This window comes from Colossoma macropomum, unplaced genomic scaffold (assembly GCF_904425465.1).
Source record: "Colossoma macropomum unplaced genomic scaffold, Colossoma_macropomum, whole genome shotgun sequence".
In the NCBI taxonomy this organism is placed as follows: Eukaryota; Metazoa; Chordata; class Actinopteri; order Characiformes; family Serrasalmidae; genus Colossoma; species Colossoma macropomum.
This window is the reverse complement of record NW_023494805.1, coordinates 10,652,521-10,673,074: the sequence shown is the minus strand read 5'-3', so window position 1 is coordinate 10,673,074 and position 20,554 is coordinate 10,652,521. Positions and strand designations below refer to the sequence as shown.

Here is a 20,554-nt window from a genome sequence, read left to right as displayed (position 1 = left end):
TATTACATATTAAATTAAAAGTTTAATTCTAAACTATAATTATTTAGTTAATTTGTTTAATATATTAATATCATTTTAGTTGATTGTTGAATATAATCCATTTAGTGTCGTATGCACTGCAGGTATTGCCGCGAATCTCATTTCATTGTTAAGTTTTGGATAGAAACGACAGGATTAAACAGCCAACAGAAAACTATCAGTTAGGATTTTTTCCCTCTTTATTATCTTGGTAGACACAGCCAAGCAAGCTCTCCCACTGGTTAGGACTTCAGGAGCCTAACTGAAGTTCTAACTAACCACTAACATGGTGAGGAACCGACAGTGAAATCAACCGGGTTTTTGATTTAGAATGGTTGGGACTAAATTTGTGAGCAGAAAACATCACTTTAGGCCTTCTGGATGTCCTGGATGCTTCACCGACTGTGAATATGAGTGGTAGCCTTACGGATGCCTTTCGGTTACATGGGAAACAGCGGCTGTCCTGTGCCTGGGCTCTGAATCACTGTAGAACTGCTATGAGGTAAAATGTACATTAATGTCTGTTACAAGCTTCAAATAACACTGAGTTTACATACTTCTAATGCCAGTATTTAATCTAGAATGGCCAGATACCATTAGCTTAGTGCTAACGCACTAATTAAGTCCCATAATGGTGATAACAGAAATGAGCATTACCGTAGAGGTGATTTAGTCTTTTGAAGCTTCAACTGTTTCCATGTCCAGGTGACTGGTCGGCTCAAGAATGTAGAAGTTAGGACTCAAAATGAAGGAAACCATGTAGTCTTTTGAAGGCCTAGCTCTAGTTGTCGCAGTTCTCCATTTATTTCACTGTACTGATTGACTAACAGTGTCCTCTGTCCTTTGCTAAGATTAACTATTAGCCAATTCAAGCACAGGAGGCAGGGTTTGTCAGAGTACGAGTGGACTACCTCGACTCAATGTGCCATCTAATGAAACGAAACAGGGATTTAATGATTTTAGGAGGAAAAGGCCTATCAGGTATCAGGTAGTTGCTAGAGGGGATCAATTTACCTGCTTTAAATTTAGATGTTTCCCCTCCGTATCACGTAGTATAAAACCTGTTGGATGCCCTTGCTTTTCCTTTTCTGGTGATACCGTGTTTTTATTAAACATTTCAAGTTGTATTTGAGCAGTATTACTGGGCTCTAGTGTTACTGACAATGGGCTATACCTGAAAGCCCTACGAACAGAGCATTTTATTAGTCGATATACCCAAAGAAATAATTACAAAAGACAGAAAGCAGGTTAAAACTGATTGACTGACTGCTATGTTTTTATTAGCATGTTCTAAAACTGCCGCTGATAAGTACATCATTTGCATTGAAACACAATGTTAATGTTTATGTCCTCTTCGCTTTGCATTAACTACACCAGGCTCCGTTCCTGTTTGTGCGCAGAATTAAACAAAAGAACCTGTGCAGAAAAGTCCAGTGCATGCCGCCCAGCCTGCCCCCATGTCACAAAACCCATTACGGATGTGGCACGAACTGCACTGGGCGACGACAACATGATTTTGGTGCAGCAGCAGAGGCAGGTGGACTGAGCTGGTAAAAGAAGAGGACAGCAAACAGCGGCATAGGTGGGAGAAAGGACAGCAGAGATGGCACCAATTCGGCTTCCTTCAGTGGAGCCAGCCAAGTTGCTGGTCACTGGAGTTCAGATTGTATGCATGGAGTCAGTTAGCAGGTTGGGGTGGTGGCGATGCAGAGTCAGTTTAAATGGTGCGCAGATGACATAAGGTGCTTTGTCGGTCTGAATGTTCACAGGTAGCCTTCCCTCCGGAACTGCTCCTGCAGGATGTCCTTGTACTCGTCAAAGCCGCCGTCGATGCGATGCACTCGGCCGGCCTCGCACACCCAAAGCTCCTTACACACGAGTCGGATTAGTCTCTCGTCGTGGGAGACCAGCACAACACCGCCCTCAAGAGAACAACAGACCATCATAAATAACTATTGCATTATATTCTCTAAAGCATGGTCAAAAGTATTTTTCTTTAGTTATAAAATTAAAATCACATAAATAATTATTTCTCAGTTTTACTTTACAGTGTCAGCAAAAAAAAAAAAGAAAAAGAAAAAAGTTTTGACCCTTGAAAGGCCACGACTGAATGACTATCAAAATGTTCACTGGCCCATAAGAATATGAAAGAACAAGCACAAAAGCCTTGTTCCAGTGCAGACTTTTCTTTAGCCTGTTTTCTATTCTGTTCTGTTTCTGCGCCTTTAGAGTTACACTACCTGTGAAGGTGGTGCAATGGACAGACTTGGCAATGGGAGAATCAAAGTGATTTCAGTAAAGGAAGGTTAATACAAAAGTGGACTTACTTTGAAATTATTCAAGGACTTTGCAAGAGCTTCAATTGTTTCCATGTCCAGGTGATTGGTCGGCTCGTCAAGAATGTAGAAGTTAGGACTGAAAATGAAGGACAACATGTGAGGGTTTACAATGGGTCAGGATATAAACACACTCATAGCTTTGAGGAGTATCACTTATGGCATAATAATATGGTACCAAGGCCACTTTATAGCTCTGCTTATGGTGCAACAATGGCATAAAGTAATACCCAACAATAGTTAACAAATCAGGAGTGGGGAAAAATAATCAATTCTTGGATGCATTGCAAATCTCTCCTGAAAGATTCTGAATTGATTCACAAAACATCAATCAATTTTTATACAGGCTCTGTGTTTCCTCTACGGTAAAATAAACTCATGTGCATCCAGAGATACTGCACAGTGTGACTTGGAGAAGGGGGAAAATGTGTAATTAAAAAAAAACAAAAAGCAGTGTCTCACTAATGCAAGCATGTTTGGTAAACATGATCCTACAAATGCAACTTAGTTTAACAAAGACCTTTGCAACCTGCTGACAGGCTAGTCTAGTAATATTCAGAGTTGGACTTTAAGAAGGATTAACTGTAAAACTGCAACACACTAAGAAAAGTTATGTTACCGGAATGTCTGTTACAAACTCCATATGTCCACATCTAGGCTAGAACTGCTATGACTAGTGATAAAAACAGTCAAGGTCCAGCTTGGTACTAACATAATATTAAAAAAAACATCATTAGTAATAGTGTAGTGGTGTTATTTAGATCAAAAAAGCTTCTTATAAAGTTAAGGTAAAATTTCTACATTAAACCCTGATGAATATTCATGTGTGTACAATCATATGACCAAAACATTTCTGAAAGCTTATGAGATGACTGGTATATCCGATGCTTCACTATGTGCTTGAACGTCAGCTTCGGTGTGTTTCCACGCAGTGCTCTATGGCAGGAATTCTCAACTTTTACTTTAATATTTTATTAGCACCCAACATTTCCGATAAACACTTAGACTTATATAGATTATGTAGGCAGAGTTTAGGCTATGTTCAAATTAAACCAAGCTATTAATATTTGTTAATGACCTACAAGAAAAAAATCTTAATGTAGGCATCAAAAATCAAAATCTGAGATGCATCAAGAGGCATTTTATAATCTCATCTTGGCACTTAGAATTTAAATTTAGCGACTCATGAAGTGCCTAATTATTCTCATTAACAATTCTATTCTAGAACCATACTGAGATCTAGAAAAGCCAGTGCTGAAAGGGTTCATTTAAAACTTAACCATACTATTCTATAAATCATATATGAGTCCTTGAATCGTCACATCTGAAAGGCAGGGTCAAATTACCAAGGCATGGTCATCTGGGCAAAAGCCACACGGCTCTTCTGTCCTCCCGAAAGGCTGGCCACCGGTCGGGTTGCCAACTCTCCACTAATACCATATCTACCAAGCTGACGCCTGTATTCTTCCTCTGTCCGACCTGAATGCCACATGAGAGTTAGCAGACACAAGGAGGAGTTAAAAAAAATAGTTTATAACAACAAAATCAACAGCTTAAAAAAAAAAAAAAGTGAGTAGCCACAACGCCAGAGCATCTTGGCACTACCTGGATGTTCTCCTGCTATGATTTGAGAGCTACAGAATGAAAGCATTTTTATGGTCATACTGTACCAGGGAACTTGCTGAGAAGAAGCTCCACTGAACAGACGTTGAGGTCCAGCTGATCTACATGGTGCTGGCTAAAATAGCCAATCTTCAGGTTTCTGTTGGAAAAAGAGCAAAGTTCAGAACAAATGTTACTGTCTGCTTTTAACTTAAAAACAAAGAAAAAAAAAATGCTGCGGTTCACTGCTACAGAAGGAGAGATCAAACTTTTAGAGGCTTTGCTCAAATATGCATGGCTGACCCAAAATCTAAATTATAAATGAGGTAAAATGGCTTTTTTTAGTTAGCATGGTATTTTACTTTGTCCAACTACCTATTAAACAGCACAATGCTCACACTCTGCTTAATTCATATACAGGGGCTGGGCATAAAAACGCTTGATAGGAAAAGTTACAAGCCCAATATTCGGTTCAGTGCTCCCAAAATTGAAAATGTTTAAATATTTATTTAATCAAACAAAAAAAACGAGGAGCATGTAAAACAGTGTGTGGTCTTTCCACCTTCTTTCTTATTCTCACAGATTCTTAAACATCAGAATCAGCACTGTGGGTAAATCCTCACCTGTGGGCGTGTCTGGTTCCACTTAGGGGTGTGAGCTCACCCATCAGCAGCTTCAGTAATGTGGACTTACCAGTCCCATTTTCACCTACCTGCAAGGATATAACAAGAAGAAATATAGTAAGAACCATTAAAAACTATAAATAAAAGAAATAAAAGAGAAAAGAAATAAAATCATAGAAGTCATAACACACAAAAAAAGTGTTGTAATTTGTGGAACATTTACATAAACTCTATTTGGCTAAACTTAAGCATCATTGAAGTTACTCATTAATCAATCGTTGTGGAAACAGCATTTTCTTCAAGTTAAAGTCTCAGTGTGACCACTTACAATGCAGATTCGAGAGTCCAGGTCAGCAGAAACGCAGAGGCCTGTGAACAGACGCTGTTCAGGGCTGTAGGAGAACTCAACTTCATCTAGCTGCAGGATGGGAGGGGACAGCTTCTCAAAGTTATCTGGAAAACTGTCAAACAAACCAAGATAATGATCAGTGTTTTCTGGTTGACGGAGTAGAAAAAAAAGCTCATAAATGGACGATACAAACTCACCGTAAAACTACTTCAGATTCCTTTTCTATAGGCTTAAGTTCAGGGCTGCAACATACAAGATAAACCCCATAAGAACATGGTGCTGAACAGTACTGAAACACATGTAGATAGATACTGACTTACAGCTTCTCCAAAAGCTTTAGTTTGCTCTGCACCTGTGCAGCTCTGTTGGCGTTGTACCTGAACCTGTCGATGAACACCTGTTCAAACAAACACAAACAATTAGCCTGTGATTTCTACAAAACCATGGCATTGACTGGTATGCTTTAAACTGCCACCTGGCATGTTCACTCACAAAGCTAATTAAAGGGCCCCTATTCTATATTTATCCATATAATAGATATTTCCATTCTACATGTATGTATTTTTGCCTCTGAAGTCATCTTAGTTAAGCTGCCCTTTTTAGTCCCACAACGGGGAAATTTCACCTCCGCATTTTAACCTATCCATGCAGTGAAACACCCACATGCCCACTAGTAAAAGCACACACACCAGGGGCAGTGAGCACACTTGCCCGGAGTGGTGGGCAGCCCTATTCATGGTGCCTGGGGAGCAGTTGGAGGTTACGTGCCTTGCTCAACCTCCCGGTCACAAGGCTGGTTCCTTGACCTCCAGCCCACAACTACCCACGACTTACGACATTTGTCTATTTCTATGTACCAAAAACGTCGGGTACAAAAAAATTTTACATGACTATTTTCAACCTCTCTTCTCTCTTATATACAGGCAGTCTATTTTTCTTACTGTGCCTTTAAGACTGATATATGTAAATTACCTCCATTATGATTGGCTGTCTTGTAATTTGTCTTATTCAAAAAGCAGCCTGGGAGAAAACCACTTCTTACAATGTGATTTGGTGGGGCTAAACTGCTGTACGCTGAACGAGCAGACTGCAAATGTGCTGGTTTTTGTGACATCACATACACGATTCAAATCAATCTGTTAGCTTAGACCCCATACATGCACTGTACGGACTGGAGAGGGAACAGTACCCTTTCAAACTTTAACACTGTTTACATGCTTCAGCAAACTCTCAATGCAAAAATGTGAGAAAATGTGTTTTTTCATGATTTGGGCCCTTTAATGCATTCCTCTGATTTTACTTGTGTGTACATGTAAATCTATGTTACCTGTGCATGTGTAGGCGCTTATACCTGTATATGTTCTCTGTACTGTAACTGAGCCTCGTACTCCCTTTGCTGGTTCTTCAGTCTATCCTCTTTTGTTTTGATAAAGTTCTCATAATCACCACGGTAACTGTCTAGACGCTGCGAGTGCAGATGGATGATGTCGGTTGCAATAGCGTTCAGGAAGTTCCGGTCGTGAGACACCACAAGGATGGTTGACTGCCATGTCTGAGTTAATAAGTATAAACACACAAACACTCACCAGGTAAGGCACAGAAATAAAACTAACAGCAAATACAGCCTGGCTACTTTAACGAATGGCACACAATGCCAGTCAGAGTAGTTTATGACTTAACCTGGCACTATCTGAGTAGCACTTAAAGGGGAATTCCACCAATATTTCAACATTTCAGCACAATGAAATATATATGATGTTTAAGTCATTCAGTGGTTTGGCATGAAATGCTCAATTCTAGAGAAACTAGACTCATAATTGTTTGCAGTGGCAGTTATAGGAACCAAATTTCCGAAGAGTTTTTATACCTCTACAAGTTCCCAGAAAGCTATTTGTTGCCAGATGCCTGTTTTATGATAGTTTGAAATAAAGCTTTAGCATAAAACATTATATACAACATAAAACAGTCAGTAAGTAAATAAATCTGAGTCAGTAAGTTCTTTATGCAATGCTCCTCGCATCAATCCACTCTGAATGATCTTGCTTACATCTCGAGTGAATTATGAAGAAATTTTAACTAAATTGGTGGAATTCCCCTGTAACCAAGCACACAGCTGTTACTGTTGTCACAGACGTTGTACAAACAGTGCACAATGTGCTCACAGTGCACTGACTGGCTGAGTAGGAACATAGTCAGTAAGAATGCAGACCGCTTTGTGCCAAGCGGCTATTTTACACAAAAGAACGGGTATTAACTGCCCTTCACCACTAAATAGGCTAATGATTATTATGGGGTTAAATGAGCAGCTGAACTAGACCCAGAGAATTACTAAAATCACCAATCTTGGTTAGCAGAGACATACTTGTAAATAATTCTCCAACCACAGAATGGCTCGGACATCCAACATGTTCGTGGGCTCTGAAAAGTAGACCAAACAGTGCTGTCAGCGCTGTTAAAGGATCACCTCAGTAACAAAAACATTCACATCCACAGAAATGAGTATTTACTCACCATCGAGTAACAAAAGGTCAGGCCTGTAATGCAATACCAGAAACAAAACTGAGTTTGGTCACAGAAATGATCTTAATACTAGCCAAGAGCCTTTATGAGAAGAGTTTACTCTAAACTGTCTCAGTTGGTCAGTTTGTGTTCTACTTGTGCTACGAACAGAAGACAAAAACACATTACGGGACTCAGTCTGTACAATACTATCATTAAATTCAGCAATAGAACATGATGGTACTATAACAGCTTAGTGACATACAAATAAATAAATAAATAAATAAATAAACAATAATATTAACTTTGTGTTAAAAGGAACAACTTTGTATTAAAAAGCCCCAAATCACACATTTTTCTTGTGTTTTATTTTTTCCCAATAACTCAAGACATTTAAGACATTTGTGTGGTTTTATGCACCAAAAACAGTTTTTATTTATGACCATTCTCCCACCTCTTTTTATGCCTTAGACTTAAACAAGCTGTTTTTATTACTATGCTGTTGAGAATGATTTATGTAAATAATCTCTGTTCTGATTGGCTGCTCTGTAGTGAGCCTCAATCAAAAAGCAGTCTTTATAACTTTCGTGTTGTTTTATAGCTTCGTTAACAAATACAGACAATATGGACCAGAGACTGAACGGAACACTGAAACTAAAACAGTGTTTATGTAACGCAGCGAACTCTTACTTCAAAAAAGTGAGGGCAGCTTAGTTTTCCGTGATTTTGGCCCTTCACATCCAACAAGTTCTAACATAAATACAAAACGCTCTAATGCAGGATTTCTTTTGTAAAAAGCACTGCAAAGAAAAATAAAGACAAAGCAATAATTGAAAAGAAGTAAAAATGTACTCACTTGGCAAAGAGAGCTCGTGCTAATGCTAATCTCATTCTCCAGCCACCAGAAAACTCTCTGTGGAGGAACAAAGGTCAAGAAAATAAATATACTGAACTTAAGACCGGTAAAACTATCAGGTTAGTTGATTGTGCTGTCATTTAAAACACTGAACCAATAACAGCTCCACAGAAAATCACTAAAACCTTACATTTATAAAACAGAGCAATAAGTCAGCAAACAAATAGAAAATTAATTTATAAACATGTACATGCATTACAATTTTTTCCCTCACTTGGTTGGTTGCTGTTGCATCTTGGGTGAAAAACCTAAACCTGCAAGGATAATTGAAGCTCTGAGGAGGCAAAGAAAGACAGAAAGATTCATAAGTGCCACAAATTAAAACACATATTTGAGCACCATATCCGGATACAGACTGTTACAGATTATCTCTTCTGCCAAATGACTGAACATTACAGTCGTTTAATGGATAAATCAATTAAAAAGGTACACAGAGATGGATGATAAGTAAACTGAGCTGTGAACTCAATAGTACAACCAAATCTGCTTTACCTGGCTGGTGCCTTGTCTGCTTCAATTTCTTCCAGTCTAGCATAGATTTCTGACAGACGCACGCTTTCAGACCCGTCTGCCCTGAAGGGAGAAAGATTACATCAGACAAAATATTATCAGAAAACCTGACAGAGTTAGAGAGCAAGAGAAACTGTCTGCTAAGAGAGCTGCAACTGTGATTATTTCTACATTCAATAAATCTCTGGACTAGTATGTAAAGGAAGACACAAACTATAAATTATTTAATGTGTTCAATTGTTTAATAGTCAACCTGAAATCAAAACTGATCTTACTTTACTGTTAGTTCACCTTCCTGGTCATATTAAGCACAATTCTTTTAAAAGACACAATTCTTGTTTTTTTTTTCTGTTACCTTCCATCAAAATGTAAGGCGGCTCTAAAACTACTTGTTCTAATTTGGATTACGTCACCATGAACCAGCAAGCGGGCAAAAAACCTCCCCCTCCCACTACTAGGTTTTTAGTTTCCTGTTCCTCCTTATCAAACCTCAGTAAAACTAAACACAGTGATAAATACTGAGTAGCGTAAAAAACGTCAAGTACCTTGATGTGAAATTTTTGCCTCACTGCCCACGTCTAGAGTCACTACAATGGCTATTTTTATTTCTAACATATTTTCATTAAACATTTTCAGTACAAAAATAGACAATCCAAGAAACAAACAGACACAGGCAAGGACTCACAATTAATTAAAACTGATTCAACTGAACACGGTCCTGTCCCAAACTTTTCTGACTGCCGCAGACCAAGCGACCACAGTACCAGCCTTTGCTCGATTCAGTCAGCGGCCACTCCGTTACCATGACATCCATAAAATAGAGCGCAAAAATGTAGATCTTAAGTCCATGTTCAGTTCTGCATGACATTTCAAAATTGCTTTCTTCACTGCTGTCAGAGAAGCCATTACTATTTTCTTTTGACTGGGTTTCAAGTTAAGTACTGAAATATCACCGAGCAGAAACAAAGCTGGAGATAAAAACAGATCTACTTCTAAAAGAGAAGCGAGCAAGTAAGCTGTCATTTCCCAGAGATGCTTCACTGGAGGGCACTGCCAGAAAACATGAATATATGTTCTGAGAGCTTCTGAAGAGCATTTCGAGCAAAGTTTATCAGTGGAAAGTGCTAATTTTAGGAGTTAACTGTGCCTTCACAGGTGCTGCATGTTGGTCAATATCATTGTGTGGGTGTTGAGAGAAGTTTGGCCTATTCAAATCTGCATGACTAAGCAGTGCAATTTAGGAATTATATATATATTATATATATATATATATTTTTTTTTACTCATGAAAATAATCATCAAAAATTTCTGCCTACCCACCAAAACACAGTTTTACCCACAAAATCAAACCAAAAGCAGCTCAATTTGGCAGAAAACCACACAATCTGGACATGACACCATTATTAGGCACAACAACGCCCCCTGTGGTGCTCTCAATCTGTCAAAACGACTGCATGTATTACACCATACAATTATATGCAATTAAAAGAAAAAACCCATGTGACTGTTTTTAATTTGGCATCATCTACTTTGCTACAATCCTAACATTTAAAGGGTCAATGGTGCTCTCTTCTTGAAAACAGTACGCTCTGTCATAAGTCAGGGTTATAAACTCACGTTCCGTTGGAGATGTGGGCGTTGAGCTTGCGCTCCTCTGCAAGCAGCTCCTCTCTAACCGTGTCGCTCTCCAGGACGCTCTGGAGTGCTGGAGTGTCGTCTCCTGCCACCTCCTGCTCTACGTGCAGTATGGAGATGTGCGCAGGCACGCGCAGGCTGCGGCTGGCCAGCATCTTCAGCAGCGTGGTCTTCCCCAGGCCATTCCTGCCAACCAGACCGTACCTGCGTCCACTCGCTAAACACAGCTCAGCTCCCTGCAGCAGAGACCTGCAGCAGAGAACAACTCTCAGTACATGCAGCGAGTGGGTCAGCATACAGGACACAAACACATCAGAATTAATAACAACAACAACAACAACAACAACAATAATAATAACAAAACAAACAAACACAAAATATTGCAACATTCATAAGTATTAATAGGCAAAAAGAAAAGCCATGTCAAACCCAAAAAAGGCCACTAAAAACAAATAAATACCTTGCATATATTTAAATATATATAAATAAGTAATTATCACATTTATATATTACCAGGCAAAGGTTTGGACACACCTATCTATACAGAAGGTTTCATTTTGTCCATATCTTACAATAATAATAATATAATAATAATAATAATGATAACATTTTGACCCCACTTGTCACAACACAATTGACTGGCTGAAATACATTAAAAGCAGACATTCCACTAATTTGCGTTTAACGAGAAACATTGTAATAAGAATGATGAAATGATTGTGGCTCCAAAAGAAAACTAAAAACTATGTGCATAAAATTATTCACTTACATTTGTTTTAGACATAAATTAATGCACAGGCATCATTTTATACTTGTGTTAGTAGCACTGGTAGTGTATATGTATCTACCGAAACAACAGCAAAGATTGTCATATGGTCAGCATGTATAAAGTATCCAACAAATACAGAAATTAGACTCACCTCTCTCCAAAAGACACATCGAAGTTTTCTATGCGGATGTCGTAACTGCGATTCTTCCCAGACATGTCCACACGGCTCTCTTTCTTACTGCTAGCCTGGCTGGCAGAAGCCTCCTCCAAGACCCTTGATGTAAATTTATAGAGCATTTAAAATGCATGCCAACACATATTTATAAAAGGTAGAAGCTTGGACTAAATCGACCTGCATTATAAATACAGAAAAGCGGTATTGCTGAATTACAAATGCAGGAAAATTACACAACAACACAACTGTGGGTCAACGTTGATGTAGCCGATGCCAATCCATAAATATTTATAGATTTTTTTTCCTATTTTTTTTAAATAAGACTAAATCTATTTTTACCTTACCTCTGCTTTACAGAGAAACGTAACGTGTTTCTGTAGGGCTACAAATGCGGTTCATTTAACTAAACTCACATTTTAGAACAGTACTCAGGCGTCACCTAAACATTCTGCTCTTCCGAATGATAATAAACACATCATCAAATATCGTTTTTCAAATATCTGTCAAATCTAAACATCTCTCCAATGCAGACATTTTATTTTTGAGCAAATACCTCTCAATGCTGATAAGATTCTGAGATCATCGTGTATCACTAAAGAAAATTAAAATATTTACCATATTAGCTCAGTGTCGCCTAAACGCTCAGTTCTTCTGAAGTACAACAAAAACATCCAATATTAAATTTAAAATATTGGTTGAATCTAAACATCCGTTAAATGCCAGTATGATTCCAAAATCATCAAGCATCCCATAATCGGTTAGGATAATCAAAGTATGCCCAAAAAACTCCTCAGGATATTTTTAAACATATAACAAATACAATAAAAGCGTTGTGCACTGTGTTATTCTCTATATTCTCTATTTACACATTAATGTGTAAATAGTCCCTCCAGTCATTTATGTGTTCAGTTCATTTTTAGAATAACTCTTAATCCTTCCAAACTAATCTAATGCTACTGTGAAATCTGAGGTTGCACTGTTGCCTAAAGAATCACAACAAAAGAGAAGCATTGTGTGATTTACATTCCTTCAACAAACACTTCAGTACATTGATATCAATTCAACTTACTAAAATCTCATCTACAGTGTACAATAACAAAAGTGTGGCACTTACAGTGGGTTTGAGGGTTTCTGAGAGTCTTTTTCATTTCTCCGCTCATGCTTTGCCCTCAGTTTGGCCTCCGCCTTCTCCAGCTTCTTGGCATCCACAGTCTGAGCTCATGTTTTTTTCAGTGGGAGGAAACCACAGCAAGATGAGCACCAAAAAGCATCTTTTCAATCCAGGAGGCCACATTATGAAGCAGAATTCACTGGTTAATGAGCCAAGTGTTTGGATATAAGAAGCGGCTTTGTTAGCACCCTAATTTTAACCCATATGTTAGCTTGACAACCTTGTCCCAGAGGACGGTACACTTCATAATGTAACGCTCTCCTCCCTGCAGTTAATCTAATAAAGCTCTTGTGTTCAATCAGGTATTTCAGAGAAAGGAAATGATTTAATTGTGCATACTAAACCAATCTAAACCTTTAGGTTAGGGCAGACAGAAATTAAGAGATGTTTTTCCAAATAACAGAAGTAGACAAAGTTTATCTTACCGTACTCTGGGTTCTCTTCACCATCCAAATGCCCTGCACTTCGTTTGCAGCTGATCCTTATAAAACACAGAGCAGATGAGAAAGATAGAGTTGAGCATTTTGTTTTAACTTTGTAAGCAGCACAGGTAATCTTTCATTTTTGTACGCTGAGCAAAACTGCTTTATATTCAATCCTCCAAAAGCCTTGTTCTAGTAGTTGATTTTTAATGGTGTGTGAATCCATGAGGGCTAAAAATAACCCTCTGCTCTCAGACTGATGCCTGAAACATCGAGTGAGTTTACATGGACTCAATAATCTGATTTCTGCAGTTATCTGATTACTCAAATGGTCATGTAAACAGCACACTGCAATTTCTTGGATCGGTCTAGAAATCCGATTAAGAAATCCGATAAAGAGAGCTGGATTTTAGCTTAGTAATCAGATTTCTCAGTGCATGTGAACTCTTACTCTGATTTCTTTTGTTTCTCTCAGTCTGCGCATGTACGAAAACAGACAGCAGTACCGGAAACAACCAAGCAGCATTGCCGCAACACGGCAGCAAAACACTTTTGGGGCAATGCTGAAACCGAATACATGCTTGATGAAATGAAGGATTTAAATATTCTTTATCTTCTAGATGTATGATCATATTTTCAAGTAAAGCGACACAATGTTTACTTCTTTATTTTTTTTTAAAGCCACAGCTTGAAGTTTGAGTTTTACGCCACGTCGTCTTCTGTGAGTTTACTGGCCGGCTGCAAAGCAGAAATCCAATTACTGTCTGACTCATGTAGACCTAGAGTTTTCACATTATCTGATTACTCAAATGCATATAAACGTGTTGATGAGATTACTGACAAAATTTGATTCTCTGCAGTTATCGGATTAAGTGCATGTAAACACACTCACTGTTTTATTACAGTTTTGAGATAAGGTTTTGTCCTAAAACATGCTTTTTCAAAATCCATTCATGGCAGAGAGGTCCATGCAGGGCACTACAGGGACAAATAGTATCCAAGAACAAAGTACTTTATTAAAGAACATAAAAAACCCAGAAGACAAGCGTAGTTTTAGATATAAAATGGCGTATTTGCAATGCGGACATCACAACTCCTGATTCTTATCACCGCCATTCTAAACAAATGCAAGCTGGGAAAGTTTCTCTACAATGACCCATTTCACATTAAACTACTCTGAATGACTATTTACATCCCAAAGATTGAATTATGCATAATATTTGAAAAAAAAACTGGTGGAATTCCCCTTTACACACTTCAATAGGAGCTCTACAAACCTGTTCTTAGCATGGATGATTCAAGACAGGATAAACCCTACTCTGAAGCAGACTAACCTACAGTTGCACTGAGCAGATCTGTTTCATCCTGTCTGAGATTTAATAGCACATTTCAAAGTTCACAATGTGACCCTCACAAAATCAAATTTTAGGCATCAGCACTGGTACAAAACGTTACTAAACGAGAATTCTGGAGCAGCTCCAAGAACTACAAGAGATATGACTGAGCCAAAATGATCTGACAGAGAATGACCAAGCAAACAATGTAAGCACTGAAGTTAAGTTTTGCTGACTGTCTTCAGTTTTCAGTACAGTATGTGTGGCCACAATACCCTGTTGTACTCACTGGAAATGTACAAAAACCTGGTAAAATGGATGAATAGATAATGAGCTTACCAGATTCCGCAGAGATCTGAGACAGCTGCACAGGAGCATCGAGCAGCACCTGCCTTTGGTTTGAGTGGCAGTTAGTCCTGCAAGAGATACAGAGAGATGACGCCAAGCCACAAAGAGACACTATACCAAGGATCAAGTGTTGTTCTGGCTGACCAAGGAACAACTGTAACAGTTAACTCATGCCGCGGAATTCGACTCTGTCAGCCTGGCGTGAGGAACTTTGTGTAGTTATTCCTTGAATGAACCTGTAACGGTACCAGCGGTGCTCTGCTCTGTGTCGGTGTTTTCCCTGCTCTAACGCCGCGGTCATGCTGGACTGTTTCGTGTTCAGTGATTTTTTAAATACATTTTAAAGCCTGCCAAAAAAAAAAATAATAATACAATTTCCAGTCCAAAATAACCCAAACTCAAATATGCCACATATTAAAATACAATGACTCCTTTCAATCTGATCTTCAGACATTGTCTCAGAATTTAACACATCTAAAAAAAGTCAGATATGCCACTATATTTAGCACCTAAAATAACAGACTGCTTATTGTACCATACAATTCATTTGTGAAAAATAAGCTGCAAAAACCTGTTTTGAATTATCACTAATAGCAGCGCATTTATGTATGTCCCCTATTCAGCTTAAAGCAGCTTAGCCACAACCGTTCATGTCAAACCTATAATGAGTGTGGAAAATGGCTAAAAAAAGAAAAAACAGAAGTAAGTCTGTTTTTTATACATAAAACAACAATAAAGGTTGTAAGTGGACCTAATAGGGAAAAAAATTAATATGCTGAAAAATATAATGTAAAATCCTGGGCCTTTAAAATGCATTTTAGACTTTTTAATTATCCAAAACCTTTAGAGATGTCAGATGAGTATGGGCAGCGCTGATGTGATGTGGTTTTGGAAGGGAACTAGCTAATTAACTAGTTTGTTTTTCCAGCTGTTAGCTATAAGTGATATTATGTTGCCTGGGCAGCACTTCCTCCATTTAGGTGTTTTTCAGAAAGAAGACACCACAGATGGTCCTCTTGTTTTCTAGTGGCTCACACATCTGAGGTTCACAAATTTGCAGGGTTAAAGTCCACCTGGATGAACTTGGAGTGACTGCAGCTTAACAATTCCACATCAAGGAAGAGCTTGTTAATTAGTTCATTATTTGCATCAGGTGTGTTGGGAGCAGAGGAAACTCTTAAATGTGCAGGGCAGCAGTACACCTGGGCCAGGACTGAGGCCCAGTCAACACGTACATGGGTGCTTTTTAAAACAGCAGTTTTCCTCCTTCAGGTTTGAAAAAAAACATATCATCCACGCACTGTTTTTAAAAAAATATCCAGCCACGTGAAAAGCTGTCAAGAACAGGACAACACTGACGTCCTTAACAAACTACAATTTTCTCGTCATTCTTCTGCAACAACCACTTCGTTTTCAGTGTTGTCCCAGCAACTAAAGGTGCGACTGGGTCTGGTCCAAAACCAGCGACTCTGACGGCAGGGTCTGTGTCGTGGGAGTGCTGGAAATAGCAGTGATCTCTGATGCGCAGTGGCGTCAAACTCAACCAGTAAAAGGGCCATATTAAAAAATCTCATCAAACCCATGGGCCAGAGAAATTTTTTTTTTATTTGATTTTTAATTAAAGTTGTGCTGTAACCCAAACTGACCGTTGCTTATTCTAAATGTGCAAAAACTTCAACAGTAAAATACAGACACTTGTAGTAGACCTTGAAATATTACATGAACACTTGAAATACTCAAAATTTAAATGTCCCCAGGATATCAGTCAGTTTAAACCTACCTATTTGCTTAAACTAGACCCCTGGCATCCTTTCTTTGCTGCAAGTTCATTAAGACTTAAGCTCAGTTTCTGAGCTGCTGAGATGATAAGTGTTTATGTTGGTTGAACTGCAGCTGAAATGCATTTTGGTGACATGACTGGTATGGAATTGTGTACAATTGTGTAGAATTGAGGCGTAACTGATGTCCCCTAGATTGTTGTTGGGGTAGGAGAGTCGGAGAACATTATGCTGCAGTGCATACTGGGGACTGTAGTGCAGCACATTGTTAAACAGGCTAATATTAATAGAAAATTAAAATACTTCTGCTGGCTGGATAGAATTGTGTGGCAGGCCTGATTTGGCTCAAGGGCCTTAAGTTTGACACGTGCTGCAGCGCATAAAATCATCCTCATGTAAACAGAAGAGATAACAGTGCACACTCTTGATGATATAAGCCAAAAACTCTGTCTTCCTTTTCTACCTGGCAACACTGAAATCTGAGTTTCTGAATATTTTCACCCTGGAAGGAACTTCGCAAAAGATCAGTTTTCAGCGACCTAAAATACAGTTTGCATGTGGACGAAAGGCCAAAATGCACAGAAAAACCTGTTTTAAAAAAATACCTGTGTATGTGTGGATAAGGCCTACGCTTTGATAAATTTGTAAACAATTCTTCAGATTTATAGTTAAGCAAGCTTAGAGAACACAGGGGCCAATTAAAAGGAGACAATAACGGGTCAATATAGAGCCAGTAAAATTTCTAAATAAATGAATGCAAAAGGCAGCTACTAAAAGTTAATTTTACAGGATGCAACAGGATCCAAGGCATCTCTTCCCTGCATTTTTACCTTCGTAACTAAAACACTAGTCCTTACAGAAGAGAAGACAATGTGTAATCGTGTGAATTACACTAAAAGTGACCAGTTGTTTGTGTATCCACGACTTTTTGAACCTTATCAATGAATCTCTCTTGAAATTTGAAACTTTGTACATTTGTTTTTACACTAATATAATATAGTATATTGATTTGAAAAGTATATATTTACATTGTGATTTCTGAAACCTATTTAAAGTTCTATTTGGTAGACATATTAGTCTTGTCTTGTGTTTCACTTTGATGTATAAAACATTATTTCATGCATTTATGTGTCCCAATGTTTTAATAAACTTAAACACTTACAGCTTGAGGGTGTTAAACAACTGGAGACAGATACTTCGGACGTCATCTTCATTTTTATCAGCAGCTACCTCCTGGAGAACCCCACCGATGGCATCGAACACTTCCTCTCCATCTTCAAAATCAGAACCGCCACTGTCCAGCACTCCTGCAGCACAGCAAGACACACAGCAATCACAGGGCGTCCAATAGGATGTATTGCCTATAGACTATATGAGGGTTACCTTCTGGTCCTTCTGTTCTTACAAGCAAAACTGATTATAAGACTCAGGCAGTCTTGTGCACGCAAAGCAATGATGGCCCTACGGTTGTTGAGAAGTGGGGATGTTATTCAGAACTCTGGCGGAGTTTCTTCCATCAGTTAGAAAGACCTTTAAATTGTATAAACTGACTTTCGCCAGAAGAAGCTATTCATATTCCTCAATTCTTCATTATCGAAGACCAGAGACAAGCTCCTCACTGGTGCCCTTTCCTTGAGAAACTCATTTAAATCGAGGAATTCAATTAAAGTAAAACCGATCCCATCAGGGTGGGCAGAGAAATCAAGAGGAAAAGGTCATGGATGTTGTTAGATCTACTGCTTGTACTCTGGACTTCCTTTATTAGCTTCTTAAATAACTTGAATGCCACACTTTGGCCCACTGGTGACCTGATATTTGTGACCATCAGGAGCAGAACAATCGTGACATTTCACTGCAATTTCCACATCTGCCCACACTAATTTCAGTTCTGTTAATCAACGATAAATTACAAAACTTCCTCACAATCCATGGTGGATTAATCATTGTGAACTTCCACGCACACAAACGCAGCAGAGAAGAAATCAGTCGAGTTTTCATCATCAGCTATCCGCTATAGTTTTTAAAATATAATGACAGACCTAGAGGTCCAGCTGAAAGGAATGATTCACCAAAAAAAATTTTATTACCCTAAACACAGCCAATCAGCCAAGACATGTTCGAAGTCTTGACATTTGCATCTTTAGTTTTGTGCTGAGGCTACAACTATAATATAATAGGAGTCTAATCGGACCAAAACAAGTTTACTATTAGTACAAAACTGAAAAAGCAACTTTGGATATGTTTTTTTTAACTGCACATTTTATTATTTCCTTGTTTTTTGAACTGTTTGCTGAACTGTTCCTTTAAGTAAATGTACAATACTGACTCAATGAGAAGCAAATGTTGCCACCAAAACACTATATTCAAATGGAAGTAAAAACCATAAAACTCCTCCAGTACTGAGCTCCCTACAGAGCTGCAGTGGAGCTTCTCAGCACATCCAGCATCTATACAGCTCATCAGCACAAGGACTTGAGTTTGTTAGATGGTGTTGTTCTCCTTATGGCCTATTAAAAAACAGATAAACCTCAAAAGTGAGAAGTACAAGCAACCGTAAATGAGTCCTGCTGCTGAACCTACAGAACAGAATGAAATTAATCCCAAAAAATGAATAAGAAGCTGACTAACTGTGAAGGATTCAAACGGAACTGAACAAAGGGCAGTTTTAGAGAATCTGACAGCTTGTCTTGTGGGAGGTAACGTAATATCTGACGAAATGGCCAGACACTGCTGTCTTAAAGAGGAACTCCTGTGATATATTTTTTTTTAATTCGACATAATTAACGGTTGAGACATAAAGACAGTCATTTAGAGTGGTTTGATGTAAAATGCTCCGTTCTAGACAAACTTGCTGAGTTCAAACTGGCAGAACTGTTCATAGTGGTGGTGATAGGAACCAGACGTCTGAAGAGTTTAATGTCTAATGTCTAAAAGCTCTCTCACAGAAAGCGATTACATTAAATATTTAGATGTATGCTGACTGATGTCTGACACACTGATTTATGATAAAGTTTTGGCTTAAATGTATTTTAATCATTTTCTTTTTGTTCATTCAAAATAGTCAGGCAAAATAGTCCCCGAAGAGAATTTATTTTTACCATTATAAGCATCACATATGAAGACTCAGAAGACACGTGTAGGTCCACTGGTGGTTCTGGATAGTATAAAAATGGCTATATTTGTGCTGTAGACATCTGGTTCCTATCACCACCACTGTAAAGAAATTTGAATAGATTTCTCTATAATGAGCCACTTCAAATCAAACAACTACTTCGTTTCCAGGTCAAATACTGAATTACTCAGAAATTTGGGAAAAGTGGTGTAATTCCCCTTTAGTCAGAAAAGCCCTGCCTGACTAACCTCCTCGGGCTGCCTGACGTTAGTTACTGAACGTTAGCGAGCTAAGGGGCTAGCTAGCTGTCTGCCAGCTCAGTGACCATCTAACAAGGCACCTCCTGACCTCTACACAACCCACACTCCGCGTGGATTTGGTAAAATACCGGTTTAAAGACCCCCGAGTCTCTCTCTGAGGCGCCTGAACGGTCCGGCGCCGCTGACTAACGTTAATACGGCCATGTAGCTTAGCTTAGCCGGCTAATCCGCGCCCACAGACCGAACCGCTCTACCAGACCGTGTAGACTTTCGAGGCCCGGCGGAGAGCGGGCCCGCGGAGCGAGGCTTACCGGTGATATAGTCAAATACTTCGGTGTCAATTTCGGGGAACTCGCTCTTCAGGATGTCCACGTAGGTCGCCATGATACGAACCGGTCCCTGCCGCTGTGGAGCCTCACTCAGCTGCGCTCCCACACCGCGCCGCATTGTGGGAAATGTAGTATTACTGACAGCGCAGCCGTGCTAGCTGAGTAGCTAGTTAGCTGGCTTTCAGAGGAGTGGCCAACACACATCCTCAAGCGAAAGTAGTCTAACGTTGGTGAAATAATGAAATAATGAATAAAAATAACGCATCTTTGAGTAGGAATGCAAAAGTACCAGGTCAAAAACACCCCTTTTTTGGGGTAAAATAAAATCATAACCCAAACAAAAATCTGATCTATGTCAATATGAGTTT

At 38.8% G+C, this 20,554-nt stretch overlaps 1 protein-coding gene across 1 annotated transcript; it reads right to left on the bottom strand.

Moving 5' to 3' along the window:
- Positions 1-1,261: 1,261 nt before the first annotated feature.
- Positions 1,262-20,302, bottom strand: abcf3 (ATP-binding cassette, sub-family F (GCN20), member 3). Its single transcript, XM_036597186.1, has 21 exons — positions 20,169-20,302; positions 17,648-17,792; positions 14,699-14,775; positions 13,029-13,084; positions 12,547-12,644; positions 11,409-11,531; positions 10,471-10,737; positions 8,836-8,916; positions 8,558-8,617; positions 8,284-8,340; positions 7,440-7,462; positions 7,291-7,346; positions 6,280-6,480; positions 5,249-5,325; positions 5,126-5,170; positions 4,908-5,040; positions 4,580-4,668; positions 4,025-4,116; positions 3,701-3,833; positions 2,346-2,433; positions 1,262-1,940 (listed from the first exon to the last, which is right to left on the bottom strand). The coding sequence occupies exons 1-21, from the start codon at positions 20,239-20,241 to the stop codon at positions 1,782-1,784; spliced, it is 2,133 nt and encodes a 710-aa protein (XP_036453079.1). The 5' UTR covers positions 20,242-20,302; the 3' UTR covers positions 1,262-1,781.
- Between the last annotated feature and the right edge of the window lie 252 nt (positions 20,303-20,554).